Source organism: Rutidosis leptorrhynchoides, chromosome 8, assembly GCF_046630445.1.
Source record: "Rutidosis leptorrhynchoides isolate AG116_Rl617_1_P2 chromosome 8, CSIRO_AGI_Rlap_v1, whole genome shotgun sequence".
NCBI lineage: Eukaryota > Viridiplantae > Streptophyta > Magnoliopsida > Asterales > Asteraceae > Rutidosis > Rutidosis leptorrhynchoides.
In genome coordinates this window covers 105,690,556-105,703,833 of record NC_092340.1, presented here as the reverse complement: position 1 = coordinate 105,703,833, position 13,278 = coordinate 105,690,556, and the positions used below count along the sequence as shown (strand labels likewise).

The 13,278-nt window shown below is 33.1% G+C and overlaps 1 protein-coding gene across 1 annotated transcript; it reads right to left on the bottom strand.

Moving 5' to 3' along the window:
• Positions 1 to 7,652: 7,652 nt before the first annotated feature.
• Positions 7,653 to 9,218, bottom strand: LOC139863708 (tRNA nucleotidyltransferase cca2-like). Its single transcript, XM_071852313.1, has one exon. The coding sequence runs from the start codon at positions 9,216 to 9,218 to the stop codon at positions 7,653 to 7,655; it is 1,566 nt and encodes a 521-aa protein (XP_071708414.1).
• Positions 9,219 to 13,278: the final 4,060 nt, after the last annotated feature.

The following is a 13,278-nucleotide window of genomic DNA, read 5'->3' as shown; positions in this document are numbered from 1 at the left end:
TACTGAGATACGTATACACTGGGTCGTGGATTGATTCAAGATAATATTTATCGATTTATTTATGTACATCTAACTGTGGACAACTAGTTGTAGGTTACTAACGAGGACAGCTGACTTAATAAACTTAAAACATCAAAATATATTAAAAGTATTGTAAATATATTTTGAACATACTTTGATATATATGTATATATTGTTATAGGTTCGTGAATCAACCAGTGGCCAAGTCTTACTTCCCGACGAAGTAAAAATCTGTGAAAGTGAGTTATAGTCCCACTTTTAAAATCTAATATTTTTGGGATGAGAATACATGCAGGTTTTATAAATGATTTACAAAATAGACACAAGTACGTGAAACTACATTCTATGGTTGAATTATCGAAATCGAATATGCCCCTTTTTATTAAGTCTGGTAATCTAAGAATTAGGGAACAGACACCCTAATTGACGCGAATCCTAAAGATAGATCTATTGGGCCTAACAAACCCCATCCAAAGTACCGGATGCTTTAGTACTTCGAAATTTATATCATATCCGAAGGGTGTCCCGGAATGATGGAGATATTCTTATATATGCATCTTGTTAATGTCGGTTACCAGGTGTTCACCATATGAATGATTTTTATCTCTATGTATGGGATGTGTATTGAAATATGAAATCTTGTGGTCTATTGTTACGATTTGATATATATAGGTTAAACCTATAACTCACCAACATTTTTGTTGACGTTTAAAGCATGTTTATTCTCAGGTGAATACTAAGAGCTTCCGCTGTTGCATACTAAAATAAGGACAAGATTTGGAGTCCATGTTTGTATGATATTGTGTAAAAACTGCATTCAAGAAACTGATTTCGATGTAACATATTTGTATTGTAAACCATTATGTAATGGTCGTGTGTAAACAGGATATTTTAGATTATCATTATTTGATAATCTACGTAAAGCTTTTTAAACCTTTATTTATGAAATAAAGGTTATGGTTTGTTTTAAAAATGAATGCAGTCTTTGAAAAATGTCTCATATAGAGGTCAAAACCTCGCAACGAAATCAATTAATATGGAACGTTTTTAATCAATAAGAACGGGACATTTCAGCGATCATTGGTTGGACCACTAATATCAATGTTCTGCCCTGCTAAATACTCGCATGCACTCGCGGGTGTAATTATTCGCCTGGTATGAATCGTTGACTTTGGTGTAGAATATATAGGAACGGATCCCACTGTAGTAATAGGGACCTCTTCCTCATAATCATCCTCTTCATCATCCTCATCACCCGGTGCCCAATATTCAGTCGTTATTTTTGACGTTAACGGTAGAGACACCGAGGGGTAGCAGCTGATGATGTTTTGGACTTATCCGGAAGCTTGGTTGCTCCAGAATTTTAAGTCTTGCTTGTGACAGGAATCTTGTCTAGGTTTGCTTGCTTCGATCCCATAACATCAGGACCCTGAGAACGTGACGACTGATTGCTACCAGACTTTCCCATTGTAACCTGTTACACAAGAATAACCATAAAGAGGTTAGATGTTTTACAGTTAATTGTTCGTAACATATAAATTTTTTACACAGTTCTAGTTATGGTCCCACGGATGGTGCCATTTGATCGAACATAAATCTGCTCAAATAGCAAAATTGATGTTGAGTGCTTAAGGGAGTGTTTAAGAACGTTTATAGCTTTGATCTCCGGTCCAGATTACCGTGAATAACCGTTTATCGAGGATGATGATCTACAAAAGGGTGATCAAAGCTACGTCCACCATTGATGACAGTTGCTTCAACAATGGCCACTAGAGGTGGTTGCATAGGGTTTATGTTCGTAGAACATACCTGTTACCGTAAGAGTGTTTTCTGGATGCAATCATGAATTCGAGTAATACAGAAAACGTTGTGTCGAGTGAAGGAGGTTAGGGTTGTATTTATAATAAAACCCTAACCCTAGATTACCTCATAATTAGGTTCTAGATCTTATCGAATAACAACCATAAATGTGACGACCCGGAAATTTCTGACTAAATTTAAACTTTATCTTTATATTATTCTGACACGATAAGCAATGTTTGTTAAGTTAAATCTCAAGGATTTTAAACTATGTTTATACATTCATTTAAACCTCGACCAAATTCCAATGATTCACGAACCATTAAGTGAACATATATGAATATGTATGTATATGTGTATATGTTATAAATTAAAAATGTCAACAAAGTATTTAAACGTATAATGCTTTATATAAACGTATTTGTTTCAATATGATTATCGACGAAATTAAAAAAATATATATTAAATGATTGAATTATCAGAAAAATTGAATTATGATTACAAGTCTCTGTTGAGAGATCCACTATAATTTGAGAAAATCTATTCCTCTTAACGATATTCGGAATAATTTGTAAAGCTATTTATAAATAAAAATAAAAAGTGTCATTTACGAAAGTTAGACAAAAGCTAGTGGAGAATTGGTTTCCATAATATTCTATTAATCTATTTTCAAACGTACAAAAACATTTTCAGTTTAAAAAGAACTTTATTATTAAAACGTATATAACTTTTATAAATATCTAGATTCACTTTTGACAACTCATTACTTAACCAGTATAATAAATATAACGATATTTATATTTTATTTCATTAAATATATATAACGATTTAAATTAATATTATATATATTTATACCCGTATTATACATACATAGTTTTTATACTTTTACTATACTTTAACTTTACCTTTACTTTACTTTTATTTTACTTTAACTTTAATAATTCACTTTAATAATTCATACTTTAATAATTCACTTTAATAATTCATACTTTAATAATTCACTTTAATAATTCATACTTTAATAATTCACTTTAATAATTCATACTTTAATAATTCACTTTAATAATTCATACTTTAATAATTTACTTTAATAATTCATACTTTAATAATTCACTTTAATAATTCATACTTTAATAATTCACTTTAATAATTCATACTTTAATAATTCACTTTAATAATTCATACTTTAATAATTCACTTTAATAATTCAAAAATCTATTATAAATAGAATTCAATAGGTTTCATTATTTCATAGAAACTTGAAAATATATTTCTCTAAACTCTCTCAATCGATTTACATATATATATATATATATATATATATATATATATATATATATATATATATATATATATATATATATATATATATATATATATATATATATATATATATATATATATATATATTGCTCTGTATTATTTCAAGATATTATTAGTATACATAAAATATTACGACGGAGTGATGTCCGAGTGTTTTCAAAATAGTTTTTTTTTTGAATGAGTCGAAGCTAAGGAAATTATGAGTTATAGCTATGAAGGTGATGGGTATGGTTCATGGGTATGCTCGTGAGGTCAATCTAGTGTTTATCATCTCCATTGCGTCTACGTACTTTCCTGCAATATTGAATCTCAATATTGATACGTGAGCACTCATAACTTAACTTTTATATATCAATAGTGTATCCCTGACTAGTGCTCGAGTATATAGGATTATGCATGCTTGTACATTCGATATTGTCCTTAGATAGGTTTGTTGAATCCTGAATTAGATACATATGCTACTGAGATAGGGTATATGATATGCATGTCATTGGAAAGCTAGCGAAAAATTAAGAACTTTTCATTTAGATATCGAATGGTTTCGATGAACGGATTTGAAGTTATAGTCAACTGAATTTTAGTATTATTGTTAAAATGATTATTATTACTATCGTCGTTATTATTTTAATAGAAATATCATTGTTATTATAAAATATCATTATTACTATTATGTTAGTATTATCATTTTATCATAATAACATTTTTAGTAAATATAAATATTGTTATTTTTTTATAGAATAATAATAATTATTATTACAAAATAATACAACTTTTACTTATTATTATTATGATCAATATTATTTTATCAAATAAATAGGGGATACAAAGATATTTTTCACCACGCGTAATATAATTACATTAATAATACATACCACTATAGTTTTACGATATTAAGTGAACTTTATAAATTTTACTACTTAAGATATATAAAAGTATATTTTATCATATATAAACGTTAATATAAATTTTTATTAATAAATGACTTTTATTATTATAAAATTTAATAAATATATTTAAATATATAAAACGACTATAGTTAAGTTATATAATAAACACGTATAAATTTTAGAAGTCATTTTGGGTCAAGTTGACTTTTGTTGACTTTTGCATATTAGTCTCGAGCATTAGGATTGTGGTACACTATGACTTGACCAAAAATTGTTAGACAAATATTGACCAACATATAAATATATATAATTAATATAGGTTCGTGAATCCGAGACCAACCTTGCACTTGTTAAATGACGTTATATGTATTTTTACTACGAAATACAGTATGGTGAGTTTCATTTGCTCCCTTTTATATATATTTTTGGGACTGAGAATACATGCGCTGTTTTTTTATAAATGTTTTACGAAATAGGCACAAGTACTAAAACTAATTCTACGTGGGTTTAAACCAGAAATATACCCTTAGCTTGGTAACATTAAACTACTTGTCTATGTACGGTAGGCGCGAATCCTAAAGATAGATCTATTGGGCCTGACAAACCCCATCCTGACTATGGGATGCTTTAGTACTTCGAGGTTATTTTAAACACACCTGATCTGGTGTACTTCAGAGGGTAAAACATGAACGTTAAGGCTTGTTACCGGGTGCCTACAATTTATAGAATACTTTTATACACTTACGAGTGTACATATATTTATAAACAGAAATCTTGTGGTCTATTAATATATTGAAATGATTGTTATGATAAACCTATGAACTCATCAACCTTTTGGTTGACACTTTAAAGCATGTTTATTCTCAGGTATTAAAGAAATCTTCCGCTGTGCATTAGCTCATTTTAAGGATATTACTTGGAGTCATTCATGGCATATTTTGAAAGACGTTGCATTCGAGTCATTGAATTCATCAAGATTATTATTATGTCAATTATAGTTGGATGTATTATGAAATGGTGTGCATTCCGTCAACTTTCGTTGTAAAGAAAGTTTGTCTTTTAAAAACGAATGCAATGTTTGTAAAATGTATCATATAGAGGTCAAAATACCTCGCGATGTAATCAACTATTGTGAATCGTTTATAATGTATATGAACGGGTCCTTTCAATAAATAACGGGTTTATAGTTGGAAAAGGATCACACTTAATTATGGATAAAATTATATCCGATTGCTTTCGTGTGCGCTAAGCAATACCTGCATGCGTACCTCCTAATCAGATGTTCTGGCAATATTCAGGACGTGCGCACTGCACGTGATACGCACGAGCGCCATGCGCGTAGGTATGCGTATCATTACGCATACCTCCCCGGAAGCGGCGCCAAAATTTAATCAGTGTCGAAGAGCCAACAAAAAATGATATAATTACTCTAACTTACCTAGGGTAAATAGGAATCGTTCCACGGGAAGTAGTGATTAAAAGCAAGCAATTCTTAGGATTGGGCCTTGTGATTAACTAAGATTAACTAAATGAAAGACTACTTGAACAATGAAACTAAGCAATGGTGAATATATGTAAAAATGTAAATAACTAAACAAAGAATAGGTTTGTAAACAATGATTAAAAAGCATTTACTCCTTTTCAACCCAATTAGACATGCATACATCAAACAAGTCATGTGCTACCAAGTTCTACTCAAATCTCATAGACAAGAACTCTTGAGTCTCCTAAAGTGACTATCTTGGGTACGATTATGACTCTTACACACTTGTCTTAATCCTTAACTAATTAACTCTAAGATGGATTCAACACAAAATGTTAAGCAACAATAAGGGTCTTGCAATAATCAACGATTTATCACCTTGCATTCAATAGAACTTGATCAATCCACAATTCTCATAGTACAAAAGACTTAAGTGTCATAATATTGCAAATCACACAAAATTTGAATGACATATACATAAACTAATTGTTCATGAAAGGAATAAAGTAAGGAAACTATTCACTCATGTTGAAGATGATGAGCATGATGTTTGATTGTAATTGCATGAAGAACACCTCCTTGATCTTGACTTGAATCCTTGATTAATGATGTTTAGTGATGTTTTTGTGTGTGTTTTGAGGCTCTAAAAATTGAAATAAGGTCTGTATTTTGTAGCTCTTGGGATTTATATTTATAGGAGATTAGTGACTTAACCCCCAATCTAAAAACCCTCAAATTTGGATCCAAAAAAATGCAACCAACTCGACACCACCGCAATTTGCGGTTTAGGGACCGCAATTTGCGGTCTCTTTTGATCCTGCCGCAATTTTGCACCGCAATTTTGGGGCCAAACATGTTCTGTTTGAAAAATGACACCCACCGCAATTTGCGGTGGCCAGGCCGCAAATTGCGGTCTACACTGTTCTGGCCACACGTTTTCCTTTTTAATCATCTTTTTGCTCCAACTTCCAGAAACCTGAAATACATAAAATTATGTCAAAGTACCTTGTTTTCTTTCTAAACACCGAAACTTTTGTTGCTTTTAAATACAAACGATCGTGTCAAATAATGACCGATCAGTAAGGAGTAAAACTATAAAGTAAACAAAAAGGATAATGTAATTTTAAACTGCATGTTTTTTGTCTATAGACAAGTAATATGGAACGGGGGGAGTAACCTCTTTTGTACTCGACACGTTAACATAAAAAGGGATGTCTGACATTTCATCATTAAGCATTGAGTTGAACAAAGTGCTAGCGTGTAAAACGTTTATGTCATTGTTTAATTACGTAGTCATATATTATTATACATATGCTAGGGTATCTACTGCTTTCAATTAGTTACAACTCCATAATCAGTTTACTAGGTTTAATTCCCCGCTACATAATATTTTAAGCTAGAAACTGATTGATAAATTAATTATCAAGTGTGTTAAAAACCAATACATTTGTCGACTAAGATTTTAATCAAGAGATAGTGTTCTCCATTTTTACAAACAACTAGTTTGGGTTAGATGTGTGTATGTAATTATGATCAGGACAAATGACCCTAAAAGATAAACTAAGTTATCATATTTGACAAAAAAGGTAATCCCCAATTTACTTAAGTCCTAAAAGGATTACGATTTTAATTTGGCACAGAAAATGACTACGATTTGACAAAAAGTGTAAAATTGAGGTAATCATCGTTAAATTCATTAACGATCGTTAATAAAAAATACACAGTTGGTCCCTAGAGTTTCTTAAAAATTATATGATCAGTCCTCTTTATCATCTTCATGATCTTAAATCTTAAACCACAACAAAAACAGAGACAAGCTGTTCTTGATAAATTTAAAAACAACAAAAAAAATAAAAAATAAAAATAAAAAAAAATAAAAATATATTCAAGAAAAACAAAAACATATATTTTAAAGCCTCGATCTGTTAACTTTAATTCTAAAACACCATATTAATTATTACATGAGAATGACATTATTATTGAACCAATTTACATCAACATAAATTAGTACCAAATGCATTTTCACATCTCCTACATCAACCTCTACAATTCCAAAAAAAAAAGAAAAAAAAGAAAAAAAAAAGAATGATATGAGACAAATTATAATAACTAGCAGAAACTAATATGTATTGGTGTCTTCATGTTGTAGAAGGATTCAACTGTGTTTGACTCATCATCCAATCTCTACACTCATCTACATTACCACCAGGATAAGCAAGCTGCCATTGTATCACCTTTTGCTGCCATTTACTAACAACCGGACCTCCATTTTCAACCTCCAAAATCTTCATTATTTCCCTCCCATTAATCAGAGGTTTTACTTCCCACACCTTCTCTAAACCTAATTTCAATATCCATCCCTCAACTTTCTTAAACACTTCAATTTTACTCTCAACACAAGAATCGTTATCCAACAGAATCGACAACATCAACGCAGCCCGCCATAAATCCTTAACTTCCCTAACAATCAACCCCGACAAAAGTCTTAATTCTAACGAAACAGGAACATCAATCATCATATTTGACTTCCAATTAACCTCGATACGCTTCATACATTCTTCTTCACTTGAAACAATAAACGGAATCAGCGACAAATATTTCTCAACTGCATTGTGCAACCTGATGACATCACCACCTTTAGGCTTAAGGGAATTTTCAAAATTATGGTTCACAGCTGAAATAATTCTCTTTTTATTATCTCCATAATCCGTCGTTCTAAATGGAAGCAACAATGCTCCGTACAAGTACAATCTCTGTTGTTCATTATTGAAGGTACAACCCCCTAATGCATGCAGAAATCTCCATGCTGCATCCATGTAACCAACACAAATCCTACCATATTCTTCTGAAATTTCCGGCTCAAAATTCGACGGCAATTTAGAGAATTTGTTTTTAAAAACAACCCAAAATAACCCTAATTCAGATACACATTCGATCGCTTTAACCGGTTGGTTACCACTTAACATAAGATCAATCTCGTGATCAATACGTTCTCTACCAATTTTACCCGAAATTGCAGTTTTGACATCATTATCAACAGCTGCTATTTTTACCTCTTCAACCATATCAAATTCAAATCTAGCACTAAACCGAATCGCTCTTAAAACCCTCAAAGGATCATCCAAAAACGTCTTTTTTGGGATTAAAGGAGTCACAATTCTACCACATTTTAAATCATCGAGTCCTCTACCTGTATAATCTTCAACTGTAGACGTATTAAGGTTATAAAACAAACTATTAATAGTCAAATCTCTTCTATACGCATCTTGTTCTGGAGTACCAAACTCCATTATTGAAATTCCCCTGTTTTCTGTGTAGTTTTCAGATCTTAAGTTAGCAAAATCAATCGAAACATCAAAAAGCTGCATCTTTGCGATTTCCAAGTGTTTTGATTGGTCCGGATTACTTTTAATAACACCAAATCGTTGCTTTTTTTTACCAATAGATACGTAATAATCGTTCACCTTTTCACAAAACTCTCTACCCAACATATTATCGAGAGCTATATCGATATCGTAACATTCTTTTCCTAGAAGCTTGTCTCGGACCCACCCACCAGCAACCCGAAGTTGAGTTTCGAGTTTAAAATGTTTTACAACTTGAAGCAACAGATCAAATATCTTCCTTTCTTTATCTGTTATATTCACACTTTCCTTCAACGGAACCCGTTTAGGAGAAGATGACGTCACGTTAGTCCTCGACATTGCGAATGGAACAGAATTGTAACACAAAAGGCAGTCGGCCTTTTCTTTATTTTCACGAATATGAAATCAAAAACAATAAATATGTCCTTTAAATACTAGATAACAAATAAAGGAAAATATCTATAAAATAGGAAACAAATAAAAGATAAACATTATAGAATCAGACTCCAAATCGGTTGCTCCTGCCTTCCTTGCTTGTCCTCCACGCCAAAAACTGGGTGCCAGATATTGGGCCAATCTTTAGCTCCACCAAAATAATTGTGCAGCCCAACATGGTTCCTGGATCGCCTCTGATAAACTTGGGCCCACTTTTGACCCGTACTACCACCCGATACCTGAGGATCGTGCATGCTATTTTTTCAATAAATTTAGCCATTCACACGTACGTACAGAAATACCAACCAACAGATGTAGTTATCTTCAACTGCAGAATATATATTGGAGAGAAACAAAAGAGCACACATTATAATTAATGAGAGTTTCATAAACAATGTAACAAAAGTTCTAAGAAAAAGCTCCATGGTTTCATAACGCATATATAGCACATTTAAAGGCATGTAATTAGTTCAGTTTTGTACATAAAAGAGTGTTTGGAAGTTCAATTTATAAGTTTATGTAAGCAAATTTTGAAAATGTATCATGCCTATTTTTTTTTTTTTTTTTTTTTTTTTTTTACTAAAATAACGATTACTATTAAAATAAAAGGAACCTTTATCAAAGATGAAGGATTCCTTAACCGGTACAAGGAAAAGAAAACAACAAATGAACGACGGAAGGGCTCGAAAAAAGTAAACAAAACCCAGGCTAACCTAACAAATCGCTAACTTAAGAAAAGCCCAAACGATACCACAAACAATCCTACCAAATTACAAGAGCCAACAATACAATCAAAAAGGCAATAACCCAAAAAAACACCAACTATAAAAATTAAACTAAACACTACTTAACCGGCTTTTGAAGGACGTTTTTTATTCCTCTCGTCCGGACGAGAAGTCATATCATTCACCTTGTCAATGTGCACACCCTTACCATTTCTTGATTTGAAATCGAAGGAGCTAACATTTGCCGCATTACCATTGAAGACTTTACCCGGAACACATGGAGGAATCAAGCCTTGGTCTGCTAGTCCTTGAAAGAAACCTTTACCGTTATCATTCGATTCATCCACCTCAACTTCATCCCGAAGGACAAAAGAACCATTATCCTCCTCCTCCTCCTCCTCCTCCTCCTCCTCCTCCTCCTCCTCCTCCTCCTCAATCCTAGAGCAAGGAACTGAAGGACAACTAGCATTATTTTGATCACTACATGAAGCTGAAGAAGCACGATCCACTTGTTGCACAACATCAGGCTGTTTAACAGCTGTTGATGCCAAACAGACCATGTCGGAAACAGAAACAGGTGCAGACATAGAAGCAGGTACAGCCGAAGAATCACTTTTCGCAACAGAAACATGTAGTTCGCCAATAGATTTCGTCACAAGTTGATCAACAAGAACTTGAATCGGCGAGTCAACAAGAAAATCATCATCAATACTTCCAAATTTCAAGCTCGAACTAGCTACAACGTTAACTTCCTGATCTACCACAACATTGTTAACATCAGTTGCGTCATCTTCTTGTACAAGAATCGATTCAACAATCGGTTCCTTGACCACCAACGCTTCTTGTACATTAACGACTTGATGTTCATAGAATGGATGTCCCGCCATAACAATCTGATTGGAAATGGCTAAAAGGTCGGAAGGAAAAACATCATTTAACCAATTTGCATCCACCAGAGACGAATTCACCTCATTCACCCATAAAGATGCATTCGAGAACCTCTCATCTTCTAAATCAACTTCAACGATGTCATGAACGTGTTTAACACATCCGGTCTTAATGAAGGCAAAAGAGGATCCAACATTTCCAAGAGATGAAGTGGATTTAGCCAAAGAAATGACTTCCCCAAAAAGAGACGCCACCTTTGACGTATTGCAATCGGAAGCATGTGTTGTCGGTATACCAACAATCTCTATCCAAGCAAATCTAAAGAAACTATGGGCTAAATCTTTGAAAGGCGAAATCATAACAAAATCATCACGATCGCTAGCCAAAACAGAGTTTAACCCAATCTGATCCGCGCATATCAAAATACACCCAAAGCGACCCAACTTAATTACCTGATTAGCGACAACCTTATTTTTGACTAAAAACGCTTGCAACTTTAAACCAGAAAGAGGTAATTTATCTACCACCAACACACTAAGTTCCAGTGAGGCAAAAACAAGGTGGTTTGAAGCCAACTTACAGCGTAGTTTCGGAGCCAAAGATTTGCGCCCAAAACCGGAGCACTTCCTGTTGCCTCTACGAATCGGCCACCCTACATAAATGGGGCGCCCAACAGAGGTGACCCGTTCATAGATGACACAGCAGCAGCAGCACTCGCACAATCGAAAAATGAAACAAAGCTATATCTTCGCGTCGACCAAAATTTGATTTCCGAAACCGACCCAAACTTTCCAAATTCTGACTCGATCATGTGTCTAGTACAAGTCCTCTCTAAACGACCGATGAAAATGGTATCACCCTCGTTATTTCGTTCGTCGGAAAATGGGTTTTCCGGCAAACGAACGTCGACCGGAGTATCAACATTCGCAACACTTTCAACCGATCTAAGAAGGTCAGAGAACAGAGGTAGGTTTGAGTCTGGATTTGAACCGGAACGACCAGATATTCCGGCAACATGCCTATTTTATTATTTACTGAATTTCATAAATATTTATATATATACAGATCGAGTTGGTTCTAAAAGTAATTTATCAAAAACATGCGGGATAAACATTTACAGTATTTATTATATTTGCAAAGTGCAAAGTAGACACAAATGAAATATCAAGAGTTGGCGTAGTGGTAGTTAGGTTCGACTCCCACTCAGTGCAAACTTTCTCTTATTGTTACCCGCTCATTTCATGGCCTCTGAGATTGCGGACGTCTTGCGTTCGGGCCTCACCCGAAGGGGTTTTACTACACGCGATGCCCATATGAATTCGTCGTGTGGGTTTCCTCCTGATGAGCGGTAGGATTGTAATGATTTGTACCAAAGAAATGATCAGGTGAGTGGGTGTCACTATCGCGTTCGACCCAGTCAGTAACTCCTAAACGCCGTTAAAAAAAAAACAAATTGTAGGTCATTAGCAAGTCACGTAACACAACTATGCAAGCATTGCATGTTGTTTTATGCGATTTGCAATCTCGGTCATGACTTGGTCATAGACCTGATCACGACCAAATTACCTAGTCACGGCGTAGATCGCTAAACAAAATATAATGCATATTAAGTGTTCGTTAAAATGTCTCGGTATAATTTTTAGTCAAAATTACATACAATTTAAGGAAAACTTTCCGAGACCTGGATCCTACTACACATACAGTCTTGAATTGTACATGACTTTAAAAAAAAAATCATTGAAACATTTTATTGAATATTGATATACAAAACTCGTGGTCGCGGCCTAGACCTTACCAAATAACAAGTGTCTTTTGGTTTAGTAATTTGTTTGTTTTTTATTTACAACTCCGTATAAGATTTGTTCTAATTTTATATTTTTTATTTTAATGTTAGCACAAATGGTTCGAAAAAGTAACCTATAATACTATATTTGACAATATTACCTTAATTACACAGTTTTTCTAACAATAATTATTTTCGGGCAAAAATTGAAATACATAATCCTTTTCGGGCATTAGCAAAACTATATTAGTTTTCTTGTTAATGTTAAATTTAGTATAAGGTTATCTTTTCGGACTATTTGCCGTTAATTTTAATAATTCAAACTTTCGCTAAACTTCACTTAGAACTTGAAATTTCATGTGAAAATTTAGTTACCTTAAAAGTTTGAAGGCAACTAAACTTTCACCTGAACTTCATTGGAATATTACCGGACTTTTTCCTATGAAACAAACCTTCATATCAATTGAATATCGAAATATGCGGAGTTCAAAAATTAAATTAGTACAAAAAGTTATTTGGTACATAATAAGTTGACATGTATGTCACTTTAAAATAATTGTAAGGCATG